Consider the following 24,375-nt stretch of genomic DNA (forward strand, 5'->3'; position numbering starts at 1 on the left):
CAAACTTATTTTAACGGACAAATCTTGAACTCTATTTTGGTACACCCTTGTAAAGGGTTTTTCTCCTCCTAGGAGTTTTCCCACAGGGTTTTTCTCCTAGGGGGTTTTTCATCCCCATCAGTCAACATTGGCTTAACTTAGCACTTTACCGTATACGTTACATTATTACTACGCTCGCTTGTACGGTTTATTGTTAGCCGCTGTATTCTGCTTCTTATATTATCTATCGATCTATCTGTTTTCACTTACATCTATTCATGTAAAGCTGCTTTGAAACAATTAACAATTGTGAAAAGCGCTATATAAATAAAATTGAATTGAATTGAATTAAAGTTACATTTTCTTGTTTAAAGCATATATCAAACAAAATTTTGGTTCAAAAAAAAGATTTAAGCATGTAGGAGAAACGAAGACCCTGTAATTCAAAGTGCAGATGGTGTCAAGACCATTAGTGAGTTGTTTCTGACTGTGTGCGTCAATGTTGTTTATTTCAACAGATCACGTCTAAAGTAACACTTCTCAAATAAGTGATCTTGACCCGCCAGAGTCAGTTTTATGTCAAAAGGAATTGCAATTAAATGATAACAAAACCAGGCCTACGGCGAGCTCGCAAAGGCGCTAACAAGATCTGTAGTGTTTCTTCAGAAAACTCAATCTGTTTAGCATCTGGCTTGTTTCAACGCTCTGTCATGCTGGCCACAAGTCACATCATAATGATCGTACACACGAGATAAGCACAAAACTCTGGGTTTTGTAGGCATCAATTAATGAACCATAAGGATGATTGGTATTGGTTATATTAAAAATATTAGTTGACACGATTTTACAAAACTTTTTTGAGTCAACTTATATTTTAAAGTTGAATTAAATCAAAAAAATTATTTCATTTTAATTGGGTTTTATTGTAAGGGCAGTTGGTTCTTATTGGGACAAATTTTGAGTTTTAAGTTGACTTTGTTTTTATTGAGTGTTGACTTGACTATTTAATTTGTTGATAAAGTTATTTTACTACCATCATGCACAAATTTCCCATCATTACTTATGGCACTAATTCATGTTCATTGGTCGTTTTGTTGTACTGATGATTAAAAAAAAACGTATTGCGCACATTTAATATATTCAAATAAGTTTTCAACGTGCATCAAAGCCACTAACTTGAATTTTTTCTTAATTCATTAAGATTTGTATCTTAATTTAAACAGACAGGTGCTATTGCGCTTATAAAAAGCTCTCTTTTGACGCTTGACCTCCATGAGAAGGTTTTTAGTGATGGAAATACGTTGTGAGTCGCCTTTAACGCACCAACACATTCGGAGACACTTTGACCCCCGCAGTACAACTTCCTCTTCACTTGAAAAATAAAGCTGAAACAAGGTGGAGGTGGCGTGGTCAGATCAAGTCGGTGTGTGAATCCCGGCTGAACGTGTCACAATCTGGCACCAGGTTCTGCCCTGGGCAAACACATTTCACCAACAATTTTGTACCAGTTAAATTTTGGAGGTACAAAAAAGTTGACTGTACCTTTAAAGGTACATAATAGATCCTTAAAGAAGACATATCATGAAAATGTGTCTTTTTCCATGTTTAAGTGCTATAATTGGGAAATGAAAAAATAATAGAAAATGTAAAAAAAAATCAACCCAGTAACTTAGTTTTGGTAAACCATTCTACACAACCATGTGAGAAAATAGGTCTTTAAATTTTGGCTCCCCTTGTGATGTCAGAAGGGGATAATACCGGCCCTTAATATGCATTATCCAACCATGGAACTACCATTTAGATCAGCTCATTTGCATTTTAAAGGACTCACCCAAAAACAGCACAATTTTAACTCTTTCCTTGCCATTGACGAGTTATCTCATCAAATAAGAGAAACATTAGCATGAAAAAACATGTTCCTGATGAGTTTTTATGGTTGTCTGTAATACCGTGATTATCCACTAGATGCCGCTCTTACCCAATTTATGAAAAAACTGAAGCAAAAACGTTATTTACTATTTTTAAACTCGTGCATGTTTTGATAATTGTTCAGAATCTGATCTCTAATAAAATTCCTTCACAAAAATGCAATTATTTCAGCTTTTTGCTAAGAAAAATTTATTTTTAAAGAAAATACCCATATTTAAGAGTTTATAAGCAGAGAAAAAATAAAGATAGGACGAAACGTTTTTTTTTTTTTTTTTTGAAAGCAGAGGGTCTTTTATTTCATTTGATATATTTGTATGTTTTTAAGAAAATTTTCCTGGAAGGCATTTTGTGAAACTTTTGTAAAAAATGCTGGCGGGCAACTTTTCAAAAAAAAAAGGCTGGTGGGGAATGAGTTAAATGAATATTCGATTTCATGTCAATTTAAAGTGCTTTTAAATATAATATTCGAGTTGATTTGCAAACTACATTTAACGTTTACAAAAACCAATCCTTCTGTTGCTCGTTATAGCTAGTAGAATAAATCAAATGTGAGCTGAAGATCATACAGGATTGAAACACGGACGTGACAGAAGGTGTGAGGAAGATGAGGTTTTTTAAGGTGGTGACCGCTGGAGCGATATGAGTGACAGTTAACAAGGATGAAGCGACAGTGTGACACAAAGTTTCATCATTTTGACGGAATCAAAATAAAAAAGCGTTCACACATGTGCTCCTAACGTCTTTGTTGGTTTGCCCCGCAGGCAACATCGCAGACGGGGGTCGGACCAAAGGGGTCTTGACGTGTGCGTGTGTAAAAGACAGCATTAAAGCTGAATGCTACATGGACGCATGGATGCATTAATAACATGCTTTTACAGAATACCTTAAAAATGTCACTTGGTTCAGAGCAAGACTTCACAATATATAAAACAAACAAGTCAAAGCAAAAGCAGTCCCTTAAAATGAATCAAAGTTTTACAACACGGCTACTATAGTTAAACCATGGTAACAATAACATAACCTTAATATAAACCAGGTTTTTTTATGTGGGCAAATCTGCTTGCACGGTTTAGTTAATGTTAAAGTATTGCAGAGATTTAGAGCGGCACTGACAGCTGTTTTCTTCCGCACGGGTAAAGATCATTTAATGTATGGATGACACACTGACCAATCACTTACGCTACAAAACAATATGTCAAAGAACAAGGTCTCCAAAAAGAGATGTCAGCACATTTCATAATACGTTGGCTTGAACTTCAGTTAAACGATATAGTAAGGTAATAAAGTGGATGTTGGTCAATAAGAACATTGCAGAAAATAAAAAGTGTGCTTTACAAGCTGTTTCCAGATGTCACTATTATCAGTCTGGTGTCTTTGATCACATTTGTATGACCGTCACTGAGAGCAAATAAGCAGTGACTTGTAACAAATGTTTCAATGATGCTGAAACAAATGGCCCAGATAGATCAGATTTGGTAATGAGCAACTGATGTCATGAACAGATAATCTAACCATATGGGTAAGTTATGTAGTAATCATAAAATTACATGGTTGGCATAATAACAGTCTGTCATTTTAAACACACAAAAATGCAGATTTTTGGCTTGGGGCATCTGTACGCTATAAGTTGAAAACACTGTTTTATATATGGTCTGTACATGAAATGTAAACATGTTAGATCATCTATTATCTATATATACACTCACCTAAAGGATTATTATGAACACCTGTTCAATTTTTCATTAATGCAATTATCTAATCAACCAATCACATGGCAGTTGCTTCAATGCATTTAGAGGTGTGGTCCTGGTCAATCTTCTGAACTCCAAACTGAATGTCAGAATGAGTTCACTGTACTAAAATGGCCCCCACAGTCACCAGATCTCAACCCAATAGAGCATCTTTGGGATGTGGTGGAACTGGAGCTTCATGCCCTGGATGTGCATCCCACAAATCTCCATCAACTGCAAGATGCTATCCTATTAATATGGGCCAACATTTCTAAAGAATGCTTTCAGCACCTTGTTGAATCAATGCCACATAGAATTAAGGCAGTTCTGAAGGTGAAAGGGGGTCAAACACAGTATTAGTATGGTGTTCCTAATAATCCTTTAGGTGAGTGTACAGTATCAAGGGTCTCCAACCTTTTTGTGAGTAAGGGCTACCACAATGGATAAACTTCAAAAACATCCGGAGGGATACTTTTTGATATAGTCTACTCAAAACCTTTTTGTTTTACTTGTTGATTTTATTTTATTTTACTTGTTGATATTTTAATATGATATGTTAAAACATGTTACCTTGCAAAATCAACAACAAAATACATGACAAATAAACCTGTATTAAGGCAACAACAACAACTACAGTATTGTAATACTGTACTGTAATATTGTAGTACAGTACAGAATTATAATAATATTAACAATAATAATAAGAGCAACATTATATAATCACTTCTTAGTCATTTGGATAACAACTTATGTAAGAAAACCATGTCAAATATACACACTCCAAACCAGCCAAAACTAACCACCACACATAATAATATTAAATCTACATGCAAACTGAATCCCCAACAATCTGCCAAACAAACCACGGCCAAATCTAGAAAACATTGTTCATTAATGAATCAAATAATTGTATCACCCACACTGGCTTTGATAAGTGCCAGCTTTGGTTGGAGTCCCAGAAACATTTGAGTTCCTAAAAGAGATGGTTTGTAAAAAGCCATTACAACAACCGTTTCCACATGACCAACTGCTTGATGTGTCCACGTCTCTCTAACCTGAGCCGCGAAGTGTGAATTTCCACTATCTGCGCGGCTGAAGCCTCGTGCCTCTTTCTGTTCCCTTTCTTATGCAACACTGTTAGACTTAACTGTAATTTCTACAGTTACTTACCACAAAATGCCCAGTAAAATACCATCATTGTCTTTTCCACTTCATTACTGTAATATGCATTGCATTATGGGTATTAACATTTAATTTACAGTGATTTACTGCATGTTTTGAATTTGCGGTAGACTGCTGTAAAACAACAGCAGTAGTGCTACTGTAGTTGAATAAAACAGTGTTATAAAAGCATATAAAATGGAAAAATAAAATATATCTATGAAATGAAATACATTTTATTTGTTATGCTTTTAGCAGTGAAGCAAATTTCAGAATGTGATTTTTTTCAGCAGTGTAAATAATTTATTGAGAATTGTAGATAGAAACAAGAAAGGGATTATGGATAAATGCTTGACCGTCAGATTTAAATTTGACCTCAAGACTTCAACGCCAAGATTTCGCTCCTCGGAGTGTCGGGAGAATGACAGAAGAGGCTACTTCAGGCGAGTAACTTTTATTAAGGGACTCTGTGGCACTGTGGTAGTGTTACGGACCTACGACATGGGTGAACCGTGTTCGATTCCCCTTCAAGGCAATATATTTTTTAAACCTAGGTTACAGTAAGGGAATCATACTGTAAAATGGAAATGCTGTAAAGGTATCATACTGTAAAAAACATGAACGGTTATGGTATTGTAATGGGGCAGTTACAGTAACTCAGTTACCGTATATATACAATAAAAAGTCTAACAGTGAACCTTAAATCGACACGAAATAGTGATCCTCGCCACAGCTGGCCACCATCTTACCATAATTTAGGAGTCCTGTTGGAATTCTGGATGTGTTAAAATGTGTCCAAAAAATGGTCCCTAGCTGTCACTGGAGTGGTACCCATTGATAAAATACACCTTAAAAAGTGTTCATATTACAGTAATATTACACTTTCATAAATATAAAAAAACAATAATTATCTTTGTTTAGTCGAGAAGAAATTAAGTTTTTGGAGGAAAACATTTCTCAATTTAATAAACTTTACTGGACCTCAGTTTACAGTTTAAATGCAGTTTAAAATTGCCTTTTCAACACAGCTTCAAAGGGCTCTAAATGATCCCAAACGATACATAAAGGTCTTTTCTAGCAAAACGATTGACATTTTCGGCAAGAAAAATAAATAAATATGCACTTTTCACCACAACTTTTCGTCTTGCACTAGCCGTGTGACGCACCAGCCTGACCTTACATATAACGTAATTACATCGAAAGGTCACACATGACGTATGCGAACCAACAGCTCCAGTGTGGAGAAAGAGGACCGTTCCGATGTTGTTGTATGTAAAATGATACCAATTAATGTCTTTGTGTCAGTTTATTATTTAAATGGTCCACAAGTGTGCGTTTCACATATGTTATATCAAAAATAGTGCATTACAAAAGGTACTGCCCCAGTGCCTCTCTTCTTTACCATTTGTCTGACAGTGACTTATTAATGACGTGTTGTGTGTATACTTTTCAGTATAATTTAAAAAAATATGTGAGTTATGAAGAATTTATGGATTTTCCTCATGCAAAATGTCTCAGGTTACGTTTGTAATCTCTGTTCCCTGAGAAGGGAACCAGACGCTGTGTCTCATTTGCTATACTCCCCGTACCTGTACACCCGCTTCGGCATATGTGAGTTAAAGTCAGCGTTTCTTTTCTTCCTATTTATGCTCTCTGGCTTCCGCCTATGGCGTCACACCCAACAATTGGTCAAATTTTATATAAATACTTAGACGCGTCACGCTGCAGGCGTTCCCAAAGTGGCAGCTTTCTGACGCAGCGTGAAGTTCCTTTGAAACGGTCTCCATGATGCTAGGATTCCAAGGTGTTGCTATGTGGTTACTAGGGTGTTTTAAGTGGTTGATTATATTTTCAAACTTAATATACTTAATATATACAATTATGATGTCACTAACCAGCGAATGTGTACAAATATCAGAGCAAAAGACGGCAAAGTGAGATGATCATGTGAGAAACAGGGAGTCACCACAGCTGTGAAAAGTCACAAAAGCAGTACGATGATATAAACAATGACGTAAAATCTAAGGCAGTAAAGTCATTCCTTAGATGCCAAAGGCTGACACGGTTTCCTCAACACAGGAAAAAAACAGACAGAGCGAGATGCATTGTCATTCTAATGCTTGGTAATCCCTCATTACAGGCGTACATAAAAGTCGCTGTCAGAGTTCATTTTAAGTCTTTTGTATAAAGAAGGCCAAATCATTCAATGTATTCCACACAGGTTCTCCTGCTTTATAATTATCTTCATGTGATATTTCTTAGGTAACTTAAAAGGGGTCTTTGATATTCAAGATGATTAAGTTGAGAAAAGCTTTTGAATTTTGAGTACAAAGGAAGAGCACATGAAGGCCTTCTGAGTGTGGGCGACAAAATACAATCTCATAAAGCATTTATAGGAGTAATATTTCTTTAAAGATTTATAATTGCTTGTCAATGATTCAAGTTTAAAGACAAAATTTGTAAAACCAAATGCTTTTGCCTCCTAGTTTTCTGTTGGGTTGATGAACACCTATCTCAGCTCAGGATCCACTGCCCCCGAGTCCTAAAGCCACTGTAATCCAGTCTACTGACTGATATGAATTTTTGTAGCCGTCTAACCGCAACCATTCCCCGCACTTCAGCCGAGATAACGGAGAAGTTGATGATCAGATAGGACTTACCACATACAACTGTTTCCACAGAACAGACCATTCCTGTAGGGTTGAGGTGACTTCTGTCACAATGGGGTCTTCCAGAGGGACCACCGTCTCATATTGGCTGTAGGAAAACACACGGATCACAGTTTAGCATGATTGATTGCAATAAAAACCTTAAATGTAGTAAAAAAAACAGGGTTGTGTTAATGTTAACTAAAACTATTAAAAGCATGTCTGTGAATAGACTTGAGAAATGTTGCCTTAGCAATAAACTGAAAAAGTTGAAAAGGTGCCAATATGATTAACGTACATGTAGGCATTTAGAAGACACTTTTATTTAGCGACTTAGGAAAGTGAGAAAAAACTGTAAAACGATTAAAAAAAATAACCAAAACTAAAATAAATTAAACTTTGGGGAGTACTATGGTCATAGACAGAGTTTTGCATTTGTGTATGGGGGGCACCTGTCGGGGACTTTAATACTTTAAGATTAGCGAGAGAGTGCAGCTTTATGGTTTTTAAATATTGTTTAAATAAATTAAAACTATTTTAGCCTTAAGTTACTCAGTCTACCCCTTAAAATATTAAGATTAGACAAATAAAATATTAATTCTCATTAGTAGCTCAGGCTTTAATTATGATTGGCTCTGGTTTGGGGGGCTATGCCCCCCCTGTCCCCCCAAACTCCACCAATGACTATGGTACAGTAATTATATCAGTACTTTGATATCACATTACCATACTGTATCACTTACTGTAAGTTACTATATTTTTACTGTTTTACGTTCAAATTTCATCCTAACTTCCTGTTTCAACAGGAAATAGGTCAACACAGGAAATAAAATAGCTTTTGTCAACCATTTAAAGGCCTTTAACAGTGTACACAGAGCTATTATCTGTAAACCAATGCCATTAAATTCTCCTTTAATTGCTGCTTCATCTTCCTGCTGTCTCTTTAGGTTTTACTGTCAATTTATCTTCAGCATTCTGTTGCACCTTCAGTCCACCGGTGTCCTTCCCTTGCCCTTCTCTGACACACTTTCAAAACAGATTCATCTCTTTGTTCTGCATTATCATCACATGAGTCCAACGATTCCTCCGAAAGAGACTTTTCCCTCTACTAAAGGAAATTTGAAATGTTGATGCTATAATTTGATCAATGTACATGTGCTGGAGATTCACAAGGCAAAGCTCTCTTACCAGTCCATGTGATTTATTCGCTAAAATTGAGCATTGAAATGTATCGCTCTGAACTCATAGTTGTGACATCACAACTTCTGTATAAGCACAATAATGCACATTATAACCGCCAAAATAATTTTGCAGTATTTAGACATTTTTGAAGGAGCACTGTTACTTATTTCACATGCGAAAGTAATAGCCAATCAAAACTATGGGAAATTGCATATATTAAAAGTGAAGTAAACAAAGTACAGTTGTAAAAATCATGTTAATTTTTCATTTATAAAGTGTGGTTATAGCATTTTATAATATTATAGAATTCATAATATTTGCACTAAGATATAATATTTATTATTGCATATACAGCGGGGGGGGGAAAATATTTGACACATCAGCATTTGTATCAGTAAGGGGATATCTAAGTGTGCTATTGGCACAAAATTTCCACTAGATGTAGCCATCAAGCCAAATATTGAATTAATACAAAGAAATCAGAGCATTTAAGTGTACAAGTTGAGTCATAATAAATTAAGTGAAATGACACAGAGAATAAGCCCCAATCCCCTTACCCCTTAGTTTTGCACGTTCACATGAGGGTAAGGGCCGCCTCTCACGTGAACTAATGGGTAGGGGTAAGGGGAAGGCGTAAGACAGAAAAATGGGATTGGGCCTAAGTATTGAAAACACGTTTAATAGATTCTGGTTACAGATTCTAGACTCCTCTTGTATGGAGAGACCAGTCGTCTGCATTGCTCAGGAGTGATTCTGGCCCATTCTTCCACACAAATGGTCCTTAAATCTTGAAGGTTCCCTAGACCTCTTTTATAAACTTTGATCTTCAGTTCTCTAACTGGGCCATCCAAGCAACTTGACTGTCTTTCTTTGAAACCACTTCATTGTTTCCTTAACCTTGTGTTTGGGATCATTGTCTAGCTGAAATGTCCACCCTCTTTTCATTTCAGCTTTCTGGTAGATGGCAGCAGATTTTTATCCAGAATGTCCCGGTACATTTCTCCATTCATCCTGCCTTCAATAATATGAAGTCTGCCCTTGCTGAAAAGCAGCCCCAAACCATGATGCTTCCACCCCCAAACTTAACTGTTGGTTTGGTGTTATTGGGGTGGTGGGTAGTGCTAGAATGACTGCTAAAAAGTTCAATTTTGCTTTCATCTGACCATGCTATAGTCTCCCAATAATCCACAGGCTTCTCCAAATGCTCTTTTGAAAACTTTAATCGAGCCTCAACATGCTTTTTGTTCAGCAATGGAGTCTTGCGTGGGGAGCGTGCATGGATACCATGGCGGTTCAGTGCATTGCTTATAGTTTTCTATAAAACAACAGTACATGCTGATGCAAGGTCTTTCTAAAGTTCTGCCCAAGTGGTTCTTGGCTCTTGGAGAACTCTCCGGATTATTATTCGGACTCCTCAGACAGGGATCTTACGTGGAGCACCTGATCGTGGCCGGATTATGGTAAAGTGTTGCCCTTTTCATTTCCGGATAATGGCCACTACAGTGCTCACAGGAACATTCAGCATTCTGGAAATGCATCTATAACCATTCCCATCAAAATGCTTTTCATTAAATAGATTACAAAGATCTTGAGAGAGTTCTTTGCTTTTACCCGTCATGAAATCTTTCCTGTGTGCATCCTGGGTAATGAGAAGCCTTTATAGGCTATCAATTAGGACTAAAGCAGCTGATATCAATTAGTACTGATAGGGGGCAGGGTTTCTTTCTCAACACTGACAGATTTCAGGTGATCTCCTGGCTTTCTATGCCATTTTGCACCTTGTTCTCTTCACGTGTTCAATAGTTATTCCCTGTGTCATTTCACTTTATTTATTATGACTCAACTTGTATACTTAAATGTTCTGATTTAAATATTAAATTAAATATTTGGCTTGATGGCTACATCTAGTGGAAATTTTGTGTCAATATATATATTTTATATGATTTTATTTCTGAAATCCATTTCATTTAGATGTATTTATTCTTTTAATATTGCACTAAAATGCTATTGCAGTTTGACTTGTAAGAAGCCAGATGCTAACAAGTTTGTGTAGCTTCAAACTGCTGAACAAGACTCCTGGGATCTGCTCGCACACAAAAAGCTGAACGTATGCATGTGTGTGTTGTGGGAAGACTGTGAAGATCTACATGCAGTGCCATGCGCGAACACCTTCGAGAAACCTTGGAAGACATCAAAAGCTTAAACAAACACTTGGAAGTGTGGGCTGACAGCGTCACAGTTTTCCGGTGTGAGATCCCTGTGGGACCGACAACACAGAGTTCCTGGCTGTTACGAAACACGCTTACACTGTAGGAGCTGAATTGGAAGGTGTCATGCCTTATACATATCAACATTCAACAATTGTATTCAAATAAATAAATGAATCTGGATGCCTAAGGGTCATTTAATTGTAATCTGACTTTAAAAATGATAAATACAGGGTCAACTGTGGTGTAGCTCTGTCATTGCCATAGATTTGTACAAAATGGATTATTATATTCATGTTTTCTAAGATTACGTGCATGGATGGATGATGTGTATGGTACGGTCCCTAGATTTTGGAAATTCATGCTGAAGTATAAGTGTGCCCCAACACAAAGAGAGAAATACTATGTAGAGGTACCAAAATATATGTATTATAATCTAAAAATATTCAATAACAGAGTATGATAATCGGTCCAGCCATAAACAAGTGTGATGTAATATGCCCGACACTCAAAAGTAAGACGAATCACTTTGTTGTTGTCCTTGCTTTTGGATAAAAGCATCTGCTAAATGGCTAAATGTACAAAGCACAATATCTGTAGCTCAAGCCATAAATAAGAGTCAAGAGTTCATTGCTTCCAAAATCTCAGAAGACATTAGACGACACTGAGTGGAAAAAAAATGAATACATAAAATGTCCATTTCTCTTCTATGTGTTTGTTTAAACCCATTGTTCAACAGCTTGGAAAAATTCAGTTTAAAAAGTATAAAATTTCCTACCCCCTGTTGGTGACGACGGCCTTCTTCAAGTGGACGTAGCAGGCCGGGAAGATTCCCTGTGGAGCGAAAGGAAAGAACATTAGATCTCTGCTCCTGCAACTACAAGCTAGTGTTTCAATGAAGAAAGGAAGACTATGAGCGTTTCTGTAATTGCCACCGATCGGAAGATGATTCCTGTGACCTTGCTAGACGCACATCGTGTCATAATCTTTCCTGGATTTTGCTTAAGGCAGAACCGTTTGGAGAGCCAAGAACCAGGAATTATACTGAACTCAACGTGACGTGTCAATGCTCGTGTTCTTCTGGAGTGGAGAACTTTCTCATTTTGGACTGGTTGGAGTTGGCCAGGATCAATTTCAAGTGTGCAGTTAGCGTGAGAGTTGACTGAATAACTTTTGTGACTAAACCATCAGTGGCAACTTTCAGGTTGTCAACTGTAAAAAAAAAAACAGATTTGTTGGTTCAACTTAAAAAAGTCAAATTTTTAGTTTATACTTAAAAATATTAGTTGATTAATATTGTGTAAAATTGTTGTGTCAACTGATAATTTTAGGTTGAATAACCTTAAATTTTAAGGCAACCAGATAACTTGCTTTCTTAAGTTGAACCAACTTTTTTACAGTACTTTGTAAGTAGAAATGGGGGGCGGCATTTTTAAAAAATTTTGGTGTACCGGAAATGCCATGGATTCAAGTACCTTGGTGAGGTAACAAACATGCAGATACATATTGACTAAATGCACTTTAATTCAATTCAATTTTATTTATATAGCGCTTTTCACAATAGTTAATTGTTTCAAAGCAGCTTTACATTAATAGAAGCAGTAAAAGCACAGAAAAACGACAGATAGCCCAACAAAATATACGATAGCATAAGCAGTCAAATTTGCTGCGGCTATGACTCGACATTATAAGCGAGCGTATTACTAATGTAACGTCTAAGAGGAAGCTAAGTTAAGCCCAAGAAGGCTGCCTCCCCGGGGTAAAAAAAACCCCTAGGAGAAAAAAAACCCCTAGGAGGAAAAAAACCCCTAGGAGAAAAAAAACCCCTAGGAGAAAAAAAACCCCTAGGAGAAAAAAAACCCCTAGGAGGAAAAAAACCCCGGGCTGTTTAGCCGAGGAAATAAAAAAAAGTCCTAGGAGGGAAAAACCCTTGGGAGATATATATGTATATACACACTTCTAAGTCACTTTGATGTATAAATGTAAGCTTATTATAACAATATACTGTAATTTCCTATCACATAGCCCCTTCTTATACCAACCACATAAAACATAACAGACTTAAAGTAGTCTGAGAACTTTGTGTTTAGAAGTTTGGACATCATAATAATGACATGATGCGTGTTCGACAGATTTTGGTCTGAAGAAATTCGATGTAATTTCATATTTCTATGTCTATTTCTCTTAGGAGTTTCCCGAACAGGGTTTAAATTAAACTAGGCCTTAGTTATATTACAAACAAAAACTAACAAATACTCGTGTGAACCCTTGGGACAAAACAATGACACCGATATATTTTAAGATATGTCAGTACAAGTGTTTTTTTTTATTATGGCAGCTCGAACATAAATTTTAGTTTGGGACTAAGATAAGCCCAGTCCTGGCAACTGCCCCTTAACTCTTTCCCCGCCATTGACAAGTTTTTCCGGCAATCCGCATTTCCGACATTATCCACCATGTGGCACTCTAACCCAACTTATTAAACCCAGAAGGCAAACAGCAAGAATCTGATCTCTAACAAAAATGCAATTATCTCAGCTTTTGCTCAAACATTTTTATTTTTGAAAAAACCTACCCATATTTGAGAGGTGATAAAAAGAAAACGGATGAAGATAAGATATAATGTTTTTTTTCAATGCAGAGGGTCTGATATTTCATTTGATATATTGAATGTGTATATATTTAAAGAAGAACATTTTCTGGAAGGCATTAAACTTTTGTGAAAATCATAAAAAATGCTGACGCTGGCGTGGCAACTTTTTTTTAATAACGCTGGCGGGGAAAGAGTTAAAGTTTAAACATGTAAGTGAAGCAGTGGCAATAAATGAAGAGCAATTGATGCACATTAAGTGTGTAAAAACATAGCTTTGTCGCACTATTGCTTCATAAACCAGCTGAATGATTTTTTTTACCAGGAAATTATTCATTTTGTTATACACAACAAAGACAATTCATTTCAGCAAACTGCCAAATGGCGCAAAACTCCAATTTGCGTTTAAAAGAGATCAATGTCAAGCTTTATAAAATGTAATTATCACGTCAGAAGTTGCTTTAAAAGAATGAATGAAATGGACGACAAGAACATGATGGCCAAACATCCCAGCTGAAGAATCCAGATGGTGAAGGCTCTTGCCCCGTGCAGTTGTTGCTTAATTGTCCTGACTTTCAAAAGGTCAGATTCGTTAGTTATCCAGGACACCAAATGCTCTCGAACAAACTTCCATCTGTTTGGGGGAGATTCCATATGCACAGATGACAGGTCAGCATATGTTATTATTCATGAGATGGGCGGTCTCCTCCTAATCGCCGTATTTAAATAAATTATAATATTTAAATAGCCAAGAACTTTGAAGAGCCAATTGGTATCACCTTTGGTGATGTTAATGTAGTGTATCAAGACGTTACAGTCAAGGTTTAATACAGTTGTGCTATAAACTATATAAACATTTTTTTAAATATAATTTAAATAATAAACATTCATTTGTTTAATGCAGTATTGTGTAAATTATAAACAATTTAAGTCATTATTTTTTTATTCATGTGCCCTCCTAAACTTCAATCAAAATCTGAAAATGTACTCTGATGATGTCAGCTAGACGGCTTGGGCGGGAGCATCCGTTAACTCCGCCCCCTCCAACTGATGCTAGTTCCACTTCTGAATGAAACGCCTACTTTTTTATATCCAATCAAAGCGCAATGAAAAAAACACAAGCCACATCACTTTTTCCAAGTGGTACTGTTTTACTCAGACCTAACAAAGATTTCCTTCCTTTGGATCCAAGGTGTCTAATGTGCATTTAACAGAAAGGTCACACAACACTCTGGCATAGGCCTATAATAACAATAGTCCCCATACGAGCGCATTAATAATACATCGTTTTGCATATAAAAGTTATTCCCAGAAGCAGCTCTTTCCTTCATTATGTGAGACGCACAGCAACTATTTGTTTGCTTGAAGATTTCTAATAGAACATAGATACTTTCTTAATAAACGTCTCTTTTCTTATTGTGCATGATACAACACGCTGCTTATTCAATGACAAAACTCTTGAAATATTGAATCAAAATGTAATAACTTTTTGCCTACTCCTCTCTTTTGCTGAATGTAACCAAGGCCACTAAATGGGAAAAATATTTTTGTTGCATTGCATAAAGAGTCAGATGGAGGATTTTCCTCCTAAATATCTCACCACATCGCATTCTGCTGCCTGATGCATAGAGGATGATGCAAAACAACATTTGTTTTCCACGTGTATGCATAACAACAGAGAAGACGAGCAATGTTTATCATTTTTGTATCTTTAAATGTTTTTAAGCAGGGTTTATTGTCCTGTAATTTAAAAACTATACTTAAAATGCATCTTTGCTTAAACATTATTTGTCTATCTGGTGCTTTGTTTACATGACATACACTTGCACTTAAAGGGACAGTTTACCCCAAAATAAAAAATCTGTCCCTCAAGCTGCTTCAAATCTTTATGAATTAAATGTATGTGTTTTGCTGAAGATATTTTGAGCAATGTCTGTAACCAAACTGTTTTGGAGCACCACTGAAATTTGTAGCAATTATTTCCTACTATGGAAGTCAGTGGTGCTCCTGCTTCATTACAAATATCTTCATTTGTGTTTAGCTGAACAAAGAAATGTATACAGGTTTGTAACAACTCAATGGGTGAGTAAATCATGACAGAATTTTCTTTTTTGAGGTTAACTATCCGTTTAAGAGAAAATTCAAGTTTCAAATATCTAAATATTTCGAAATAAGTCGAAATTTTAACTTAAAGGGATAGTTCACTCAAAAATGAAAATTCTGTTGTTACAAACCTGTATGATTTTTCTGATGAAAACAAAAGAAAATATTTTAACTCTTTCCCCACCATTGACGAGTTATCTCGTCAATTACGAGAAAACATTTGAATAAAGAAAACTTGTTCCTGATGAATTTTCATGTTAATCTGCAATAAAGCGATTTTCTTACCCAATTTATGAAAAACTGAAGCAAAAACAATATTTACTAATTTTAAACTCTGTGTACGTATTGATAATCGTTCTGAATCTTATCTCTAACAACATTCCTATACAAAAATGCAATTATTTCAGCTTAATGAAAAATACCAATATTTAAGAGTTAAGAGTTTATTTAAGAGAAAAAATATGATGAAACTTTTTTTCCCTGTTTTTTTATTTTATTTTTTGAAAGAAAGCAGAGGGTCTGTTCTTTCATTTGATATACATGTTTGACATGTTTATATATTTTTTAGAAGAAAGATTCCTGGAAGGCATTTTGTGAAACTTTTGTGAAAATCACAAAAAAATGCTGGTGGTCAACTTAAAAAAAAAACGAGGCAGCGAATGAGTAAATAAATGATGGTAAGCACACAGCTGTATCCATTGACTTCCATAGTAGAAAAAAATACAATTGAATTCAATGGGTACAGTCAATTGCGCCTAACATTATTTATCAAAATATCTTCTTCATCATTTATCACTATACCTCCATAATATTGTGTGTTCCTACTATGAAAGTCAATGGTTATGGCAACTATGTGCTTACCATCATTTATTAAAACACCTTCTTTTGTGTTTATCAGGAAAAAAAGAAATGCACACTGTACAGGTATAGAACAACATGAGTATAAGAAAATAAAATAACTTACATTTTTGGGTGAACTACTGTATCCCTTTAAATTGATAGTTCACAGAAAAATGTAAATTCTGTAATCATTTACCTAACCTCAAGTTCTTCCAAACCTGTATAAATTACTTTGTTTTGCTGAATACAAATTAAGATATTTTGAAGAATGTTTGTAACAAAGCAGATCTGGGGAAAAATAATACTATGGAAGTGAATGGTGCCCCAGATCTGTTTGGTTAAAAAAATGTTTAAAAATATTTTGTGCTTAGCGAAACAAGTTTAATGGAATTATTTTATTTTTTAGAAGCACTGTAAAGCATTTTTTGAGAGTTCTGCTTTAATATATGTTAATAATAATAATGATGATGATGATGATGATGATGGTGATGATGAAAAAAAAAAAATAATAATAATAATAATAATAATAATAACAATCATACTACTACTACTACTACTAATAATAATAATACTAATAATAATGATGATGATGATGATGATGATGATGAAAAAATAATAATAATAATAATAACAATAATAATAATAACAATAATAATAATAATAATAATAATAATAATAATAACAAGCATACTACTACTACTAATAATAATAATAATAATAGTAATAATAATGATGATGATGATGATGATGATGATGATGATGATGATAATAATAATAAAAAAATAATAATAATAATAATAATGACAATAATAATAATAATAATAATAATAATAATAATAATATAAATAATACTAATAATAATAATGACGATAATAATAATGATGACGATAATAATGATGACGATAATAATAATAATAAAAATAATCATAATAATAATAATAATAATGACAATAATAATAATAATAATAATAATAATAATAATAATAATAATAATAATAATATAAATAATACTACTAATAATAATGACGATAATAATAATGATGACGATAATAATAATAATAATGACAACAATAATAATAATAATAATAACAATCATACTACTACTACTAATAATAATAATAATGATGATGATGATGATGATGATGATAATAATAATAATAATAATAATAATAATAATAATAATAATAATAATAATAATAATAATAATAATAATAATAATGATAATAATTATGATGATGATAATAATTATAATTATAATAATAATGACAACAATAATAATAATAATAATAATAATAATAATAATAATAATAATAATAATAAATCTGTTCTGAAACCAGAATATACAACTACAGCAGTATGGTGATCAAAACTATGGTGGCACATTAGTAACATCAACTCTTATTTCTCCTAACATATCTTGTGATTGTTATTTATCATGTGTTTTTTGTCAGATGACATGCCAGCACCAATGAGATCTGACGTTATGAATGTGCCACCTTAAATTGTCAACTGTGCTGATGTCCAGTGATAAAAAAGTCAAATACATTTGGGATGATATGGGGGTGAGTAATTTTCATATTTGGGTGAAATATTATCTTATTTTACCACGGGGCTGTTGAATGCTTTATTCAGATTGGTTGAGAAATTATTTTTGGGTATACACTATTTTTCGATAAATGCACACCTAACTTGTAAAATGTCTTAAAATAACCACCAGTGTTAGCGATGTCTTTGGTATCCATGGTTTAAGTGAAATAACTGACTGCGGTTTTCAAATAATTCAAAGGACCGTCATCAATTATTTCTTACTTATTGTCTTATGAGTCAAAGTCATTATTAATAACCAAACACAGGAGATAACCAAAGAAAGTAAAAATCCCATCGCAACAGGCGTGAAAAGATACAGGAAATGAAGTCTGCAGGCTGACCTCTGGAGATATATTTAAAGAGACAGTGACAAAACAGAGGCTCTGATATGTCGGGCTTAAAATCGTCTGGGAAACAAACGCTATCTTTCCCTGTCCCAATTCATCTTGATAAAAAGACGAGGTCTGTGTGAGGCGCTCTCAATCGGACCCGCTCCCATGCGTCACCCCTTTTGACCTCACTTCCTGTGCGACGACAGGTTGCGTTTCTTCTTTGTCATAAGGAGTAATGACCGCTTCTAATCGGCGGGAATTCCTCTCTTGAGATCGGACTGACTGTGGCCTGGATTCTGGAATAGAAACTCTCGTTCTGTGAGGAAGATGGCCCAGATTTCAGTGTAAAGAAAACCCACTGTACCAGTCCTGTTGTTTCCTTTTTAGGGCTTTATTAAAAAAAAAACTCTTGTTACCTTTAAAGGATTACTCCACTTTCATAAAAATAAAATCCTGATAATTTACTCAATCCCATGTCATCTGAGATGTTTATGTCTTTATTTGTTTAGTCTAGAAGAAATTAAGTTTTTTGAGGAAAACATTTCAGGATTTTTCTCTATATAGTGGCCTTTTTTATTCCCCACCAGCATTTTTGTGATTTTCTCTCAAGTATTATAAAATGCCTTCCAGGAAAATTTTCTTCTAAAAATATATAAACATACAAATACACTCACCTAAAGGATTATTAGGAACACCATACTAATACTGTGTTTGAACCCCTTTCGCCCTTCAGAACTGCCTTAATTCTATGTGGCATTGATTTAACAAGGTGCTGAAAGCATTCTTTAGAAATGTTAACTTATATTGATAGGATAGCATCTTGCAGTTGATGGAGATTTGTGGGATGCACATCCAGAGATGCTCTATTGGGTTGAGATCTGGTGACTGTGGGGACCATTTTAGTACAGTGAACTCATTGTCATGTTCAACAAACCAATTTGAAATGATTCGAGCTTTGTGACATGGTGCATTATCCTGCTGGAAGTAGCCATCAGAGGATGAGTACATGGTGGTCATAAAGGGATTGACATGGTCAGAAACAATGCTCAGGTAGGCTGTGGCATTTAAATGATGCCCAATTGGCACTAAGGGGCCAAGAAAACATCCCCTACACCATTACACCACCACCACCACAGTGGTAACAAGGCATGATGGATTCATGTTCTCATTCTGTTTACACCAAATTCTGACTCTACCATCTAAATGTCTCAACAGAAATCGAGACTCATCAGATCAGGCAACATTTTTTCAGTCTTCAACTGTCCAATTTTGGTGAGCTTGTGCAAATTGTAGCCTCTTTTCCTATTTGTATTGGAGATGAGGGGTACCCGGTGGGGTCTTCTGTTGTTGTAGCTCATCCGCCTCAAGGTTGTGCGTGTTGTGGCTTCACAAATGCTTTGCTGCATACCTCGGTTGTAACGAGTGTTAATTCAGTCAAAGTTGCTCTTCTATCAGCTTGAATCAGTCGGCTCATTCTCCTCTGACCTCTAGCATCAACAAGACATTTTTCCCCACATGACTGCCGTATACTGGATGTTTTTCCCTTTTCACACCATTCTTTGTAAACCCTAGAAATGGTTGTGCGTGAAAAGCAGTAACTGAGCAGATTGTGAAATACTCAGACCGGCCCATCTGGCACCAACAACCATGCCACGCTCAAAATTGCTTAAATCACCTTTCTTTCCCATTCTGACATTAGAGTTCAGGAGATTGTCTTGACCAGGACCACACCCCTAAATGCATTGAAGCAACTGCCATGTGATTGGTTGAGTAGATAATTGCATTAATGAGGAATTGAACAGGTGTTCCTAATAATCCTTTAGGTGAGTGTATATCAAACGAAAGAACAGATCCTCTGCAAACAAAATGGAAAAAAAAATTTAATCTTATCTATATTTTTTTTCTCTGCTTATAAACTCTTAATTATGGATATTTATCTTTAAAAGTAAATTTTTTTAGTAAAAAGCTGAAATAATTGCATTTTTGTTAGAGCTCAGATTCAGAACGATTATCAAAACATACACAGAGTTTAAAATTATTAAATAACATTTTTGCTTCAGTATTTTTTTATAAATTGGGTAACAGCACCATCTCTTGGATAATTGTGGTATTACAGATTACCATAAAAACTCATCAGGAAAACAGTTTTTCATTAAAATGTTTTCTCTTTATTGATGAGACAACTCGTCAATGGCGGAGAAAGAGTTTTTAAAGAGGATTAAAAAATAGCTGCAACTGTTTGCCAATAACTTGCTGTTATATTTATCTAATTTATTGGCAACAGTTTGTTCAAAGAAAAATGAACATTAAACACTAACAAGTCTTTATCTTTACAGAATAAAATAATAAAAACAGCGCCATGCAAAGCATTCTCAGAAATCCTCATCAACCTTTTTCAGTTTTATTTCTAATTTTGGTTCCCAGAAACGCTTTGCATAATGCTGGACTTTTTATTGTTTTTTCCTGTAAATATAGTCTTTATTTAATGTTTATTTAACTTCATTTTAAAAACCGTTGCCAGTAAATAACACAAATTTAACAGTGCACTATTAAACACATATTTAGATGTTACAGCTTATAGTTAATATAGTTTTTTCAAGAAAGACAATAAATGCGGATCACAGATGACTGGGCGATATAAGTTACGATGACTCACTCATCTTCCAGTGTATCTGAAACCATAAAGTTGTTCATAAAACTCTTTTATTCTTAAGTGTTTGTGAACACTTCAATCACTGCATAACAAAGACCGACTAAAATTGATGGGAATGATTTATTCCCACACTGCTTCTTTTGTCACATACATTTCACACAAGAGGAAAAACTGACATAATTGCAACGCCTGACTGAAAACTGTGTAATTTAGCAAAAAAGAACAAAATGCTTTGAAAAAGCTTTCATTATATCTTCAATGTGCCCTTGTCTTTTCCTCAATACTTTCTGTCGAGAACCAAATCCACGGGCGTTCTTAATTCATCTCTTGCATGTCAATCAAACCGGACCGTGTTGTTTAGTGCATTGTGTGCTGTTTGTTGTAATCTTGCGAGGATGCTTGGAGGCGGTTTAATATGTCACGTCTTCCAGTTTCACCGGACGATGTGCCGTTAGGCGACGTTCAGACGAAATTAAAGTTAGAAGTTGTATATCAGATATTAAAGTTTAGTTTTGTGGCCGATGCTTCAGGGACTCAGATGAAAATAAATGGCGCTCAATTCATTCCTAATTGGTCTTTACCTTTCCGTATATCTAGCTGATGAACTAATGCATAAATAATGCTGAACGAATGCTTTTATTTAAGTCTCATTTCCATCGCTAGTAAGTGTTTGGAAACCCATTCCTGATGTTGCTCTGAGGTGCTGCTGTGCGGGAGGACAGCGGTGGGTGGAAGATTTCTGATGAAAATAATTGATCGAGTAAAAGAGATTTAAAATAGAGACAGCCAAACACAAACAACCACCACGCAAATACTCAAAGGGCAGTAAAGAAAAGCTTTCAAGAGACACTAAATGAGTTGAACTCTTTTAAATGGCAACTGAATTATAACAAATGATAATCAACGCATATAAAAGAAGTAAAAGGAATACATGCATCGACATTTTTGGCATAAATTATACAAAATATAATAATAAATGTCCTGGAGATTCAGTGTCCAAACCTGCATTTTTAATGATTTAAAGAGCACCTATTATCCGATATCATTTGGTGTGCAAGTGTGCATGTTAACAATATGCAAAGATACAAAAACTGTATTAAATGCATGCATATTTATAGCAATTATTTGATATTTCAGTTTCTCGATTGAACCAAACCGTACATTATTCTGAGCAGCGTAGCCGCAGGTAATGAAATGAGTTTACCGACCTCATTCACACCGCGGCTCTGGCAGTGCAGTCTTGGCACGTGAATTGTAAAACAGGTGCCAGCCCAGTGTCACCTCTACAGAAGATTAGCAAAGACCGGGCTGCTCCGGACTCTGAAAGCCACGGGCATCGCGGGCACCTCCGGCGGGCACTTTAAGGTCTTGCCAAGTGATACGCGCATGCATGCAGTGAACACAAAGGCAGACCCGTGGATTCGCACCTCGAGGAAAGTGTCAACTGACATGCAGCGTGGTACACCTGTGCCCGACGACTGGCCAAAATGAGCTGCGTCCAACAGTGTCTGTGTGTGATCGTACTCGGTTCATAGTAAGTTCAGGTACTGGAAGTTATTTGATATTTTAACATTCATTTATCAGATATACAATATGTTTAAGCTATGTATATCTTACATGTGTATTCATTGTAAGTTTATAAATGTAAGTATATAAATGCATGATCCTCTCTGTAATATTGTAATGTGATATTGAGGTCAAAGTTTGATTTTAATCATGGATTTCAATCTCTGACATGACCTAACTCAGTCAATATTAAAGATATCAAAGTTATATCGTCACAAAATGTGCTTTAACTTTTTTTTTTTTTTTTTTTTTTTACAAAACATTACTTTAGCTGGATTTTCACAAACCCATTTTCATGAATTATGTATAAATAGCACACCTATTTAAAGCTGTGCAATGCATACGGCAAAGTCTAATTTAGCATGCATATGATACGCCAGTCCTTCCCATTCACTTAATACGACCCATCTTTTCGTGATAAAAGAGAGAAACCAATACATAAAATGACACGAAAAGGTGGTTTTAATCCAAGGCTACTAAACTAACCTCATAATAGCCGATGATGTTGATGTTCTCATCAAAACTGTTCTCCTGTGCATGACTACACGAGTTACTTCTTGAACGTTTTGCATTGAAAGTCTCTTTATCTTTGTTGGTTTTGATCAGCGCCTTTTCATAGTAAAGCCGTAGTATTATAAAGGTCATCGCATGCATAACGCTTTTCAGTTGACCTTTGTAAGGTGAACTTTACTCACATAAAAGTAAATTGTTGGAAAATGTCAGCTGTTGGAAACGGATATGCCAACATATGGCTGAATATGACATATATTTCAACTGAGCATTGAATAGTATTTCACATTTATTGTGTACATTCAGCTGTGTTTGTGCTTTATGTTTTGCACATGAATGGTTTTCACACTAAATTACTGTGTTAACTATTTAGAAAGCTTGCATTAGTTATACACTGTAAAAAACATGCCACTTGAATTTTTTAAGTCATTTCAACTTTGATTTTTTATGACACTTCACTGATAAGTTTTTACGGTAATCTGTAATTCCGCTATTCTCCACTAGATGGCTACTTACCTAACTCATAAAGAACAGAAGAAAAAACTAATTTCATTTATTTTAAACTCTGTGTATGTTTTGATCATCATTCCGAATCTGATCTCTAACAAAATTCTTTTACAAATAATTTACAATTATTTCAGCTTTTTGCTCAAAATTTGGCATCTTTGAAAAGTTCTACCCATATTTAAGAGGTTATAAAAAGAGAAAAAATAAAGATAGGATGAAACATTTTTTCCTGTTTTGTTTGTTTATTGTTTGTTTAAAAGCAGAGGATATGTTCTTTCATTTGATATATTTGTATGTTTTTATATTAATAAAACATTTCCTTGAAGGCATTTTGTGAAACTTCAAAATCACGCTGGCGGGCAACTTTTTTAATTCATTTGCCACTATTTTTTTTTTTAATTTCACAAAAGTTTCACAACATGCATTCCAGAAAATTTTTTCTCTAAAAATAAATAAACATACAAATATATCAAATGAAATAACAGACCCTCTGCTTTCAAACAAACAATAAACAAACAAACAAAACAATAAAAAAATATCCTATCTTTATTTTTTCTCTGTTTATAAACTCTTAAATATGGGTTATTTTTCTTTAAAATAAGTTTTTTTAGCAAAAAGCTGAAATAATTGCATGTTTGTGAAGGAATTTTGTTAGAGATTAGATTCAGAACGATTATCAAAACATACACGGAGTGTAAAATTAGTAAAAAAAAAATTGCTTCTGCTTTTTTATCAATTGAGTAATCGCGGTATTACAGATTCATTTTAAACCTCATCAGGAACACTTTTTTTTAATGCAAATGTTTCTCTTTATTGATGAGATAACTCGTCAGTTGTGGGGAAAGAGTTAA

General features: G+C 34.7%; 1 protein-coding gene across 10 annotated transcripts in view; it reads right to left on the reverse strand.

The window, feature by feature from the left end:
• Positions 1–24,375, reverse strand: part of LOC129453153 (dedicator of cytokinesis protein 3) — a 171,086-nt gene that overhangs the window by 91,724 nt on the left and 54,987 nt on the right. For all 10 annotated transcript variants that reach the window (XR_012365653.1, XM_073861348.1, XM_073861344.1 and 7 more), the window contains exons 4-5: positions 11,615–11,670; positions 7,460–7,556 (exon numbers count right to left, since the gene is read on the reverse strand). Coding sequence is in view for 9 of the 10 variants with exons in the window: in XM_073861348.1 (XP_073717449.1) it covers positions 7,460–7,556; positions 11,615–11,670 (153 nt within the window). In the remaining variant the exon portion in view is untranslated. The remainder of the gene's footprint in view (positions 1–7,459; positions 7,557–11,614; positions 11,671–24,375) is intronic.

This window comes from Misgurnus anguillicaudatus, chromosome 23 (genome assembly GCF_027580225.2).
Source record: "Misgurnus anguillicaudatus chromosome 23, ASM2758022v2, whole genome shotgun sequence".
NCBI classification, from domain to species: Eukaryota; Metazoa; Chordata; class Actinopteri; order Cypriniformes; family Cobitidae; genus Misgurnus; species Misgurnus anguillicaudatus.